This window comes from Epinephelus moara, unplaced genomic scaffold (genome assembly GCF_006386435.1).
Source record: "Epinephelus moara isolate mb unplaced genomic scaffold, YSFRI_EMoa_1.0 scaffold1668, whole genome shotgun sequence".
Taxonomy (NCBI): domain Eukaryota; kingdom Metazoa; phylum Chordata; class Actinopteri; order Perciformes; family Serranidae; genus Epinephelus; species Epinephelus moara.
In genome coordinates this window covers 1-1,876 of record NW_026079179.1, presented here as the reverse complement: position 1 = coordinate 1,876, position 1,876 = coordinate 1, and the positions used below count along the sequence as shown (strand labels likewise).

The following is a 1,876-nucleotide window of genomic DNA, read 5'->3' as shown; positions in this document are numbered from 1 at the left end:
TGCTCGTAATGATGTCATCACGCTGTGCACTTGTAATGATGTCATCACTCTATACTCGTAATGATGTTATCTGTGCGCTCGTAGTGATGTCATCACTCTGTACGCTCGTAATGATGTCATCACGCTACGTTTGATGTGATTACAGCACAGTGGCGGCAGAGGAATAAATAATGAATCATGGTGGGGTGTTTTTACTCTGCTCACAACTAACATATTTTATTTATGTTTCTATTTTTAAAATCTTTTGCGATCAAATGTGTTAATTTTGTAAAATCTGATGAAAAGTTTTATTTTTATTTATGTTTTAACAACAGATTTTTGATTCTGAGTCGTTCAGAGTTTAGGGAGGTGAAGTGTTTGCAGTTACTCAAGGAAGTCACATCACAGACAGCACAAGTATCAGTGTAGGCTCTGCTGAACTGTCTGTGTGTCAGAGTGTAAAGGGTTAAAGGTTCTGACACCTGCAGGTGCCCTACATCATCACCTGTCTCACTGTGTTCTGTCCCACCATCTCCTGTCTCACTGTGTCCAGGTCCAGGTGAAGCTCCCAGTACTTCAGGAAGTGTCCTGGCTCTGTTGGAGAGTCTGCAGAACGCTCCTCACCTGGAGGTCCACAAAGACATGATCACCTGGATCCTCAAGGTGAGTCCTGATGTCACTGTGAGGTCACAGCTTGCAGGTTAACGTCTCCTGTTTGATCCACCTGGTGTGTTCCTTCAGTTTACACGTTGTTCCATCAGATATGACCTCATAAGTGAAAACCAATCACAAGCTGAGAACTAAGAAGTTTAAAAGAACGAAACTGAACGGGAAACAACACCTGTAAACATCTGTAAACAAACACCTGTAAACACCTGATTCTCATCCCTGATTGGACGGTGGATATTTCCTTCCATACTTGTGTTGGTGAAATGAAACTGGTCCTCAGGGCGTCCCACAGGGCTCCGAGCCACCGGGCCTTCATTCCACAAGGCGTCCTTCCAGTCGGGCGTCTGTTGCACAGGGCTCCGTCCTGGGCCCCTGTTTATCCTCAGTCACATCATGGAGTCTGTGTCTCAGGGACTGTCTGTCCTCTGGCGGTTTGACTTTCGGGTGGTGATGTAATGTGTGTTTGTGTGTTCAGATGGTGGCGAACATCAAGACGATGAGAGAACGAACATCCTCTACCTCCACCATCACCATCAGCCCAGGACAAGAACTGGAGGAGGTAAAACTTTATTAGCATCAGAAGACTTCCTCCTGCTGCTGCTGCTGCTGCTTATTGTTTCTGTCAGAATGAGATCAGTACTGATTATTGATCAGCTGTTGGGTGGTGTCGTGTCCCTGCAGACGGTGCGAGACAAAGATAAGGCGGAGCGGAAGAGGAAGGCGGAGATGGCTCGTCTGAGGAGAGAGAAGATCATGGCTCAGATGTCGGAGATGCAGAAACACTTCATCAACGAGAACAAAGAACTGTTTCAGCAGAGTCTGGAGGAGCTGGAGGCGTCCACATCTGCTGCTGCGGACAACAGGTACACCTGGACACACCTGTAAACACCTGTATACACCTGGACACAACTGTATACATCTTTATACACCTGGACACACCTGTAAACACCTGTATACACCTTTATACACCTGTATACATCTGGACACACCTGTATACGCCTTTATACACCTGGATACACCTGTACACACCTGTATATGCCTTTATACACCTGTATACACCTGTACACACCTGTATACACCTGTATACACCTGTACACACCTGTATACGCCTTTATACACCTGTACACGCCTTTATACACCTGTACACACCTGTATACGCCTTTATACATCTGTATACACCTGGATACAGAGATTGGGTATCTGTCAAGATGGCGCCGGTGTGTATGGC

At 46.1% G+C, this 1,876-nt stretch overlaps 1 protein-coding gene across 1 annotated transcript; it reads left to right on the top strand.

The window, feature by feature from the left end:
- Positions 1 to 467: 467 nt before the first annotated feature.
- Positions 468 to 1,707, top strand: LOC126387054 (E3 ubiquitin-protein ligase UBR2-like; the record flags this gene model as incomplete). Its single annotated transcript, XM_050039613.1, has 3 exons — positions 468 to 642; positions 1,124 to 1,207; positions 1,330 to 1,707. Coding segments are annotated over 3 exons (463 nt in total), but the record flags the coding sequence as incomplete, so codon positions are not given.
- Positions 1,708 to 1,876: the final 169 nt, after the last annotated feature.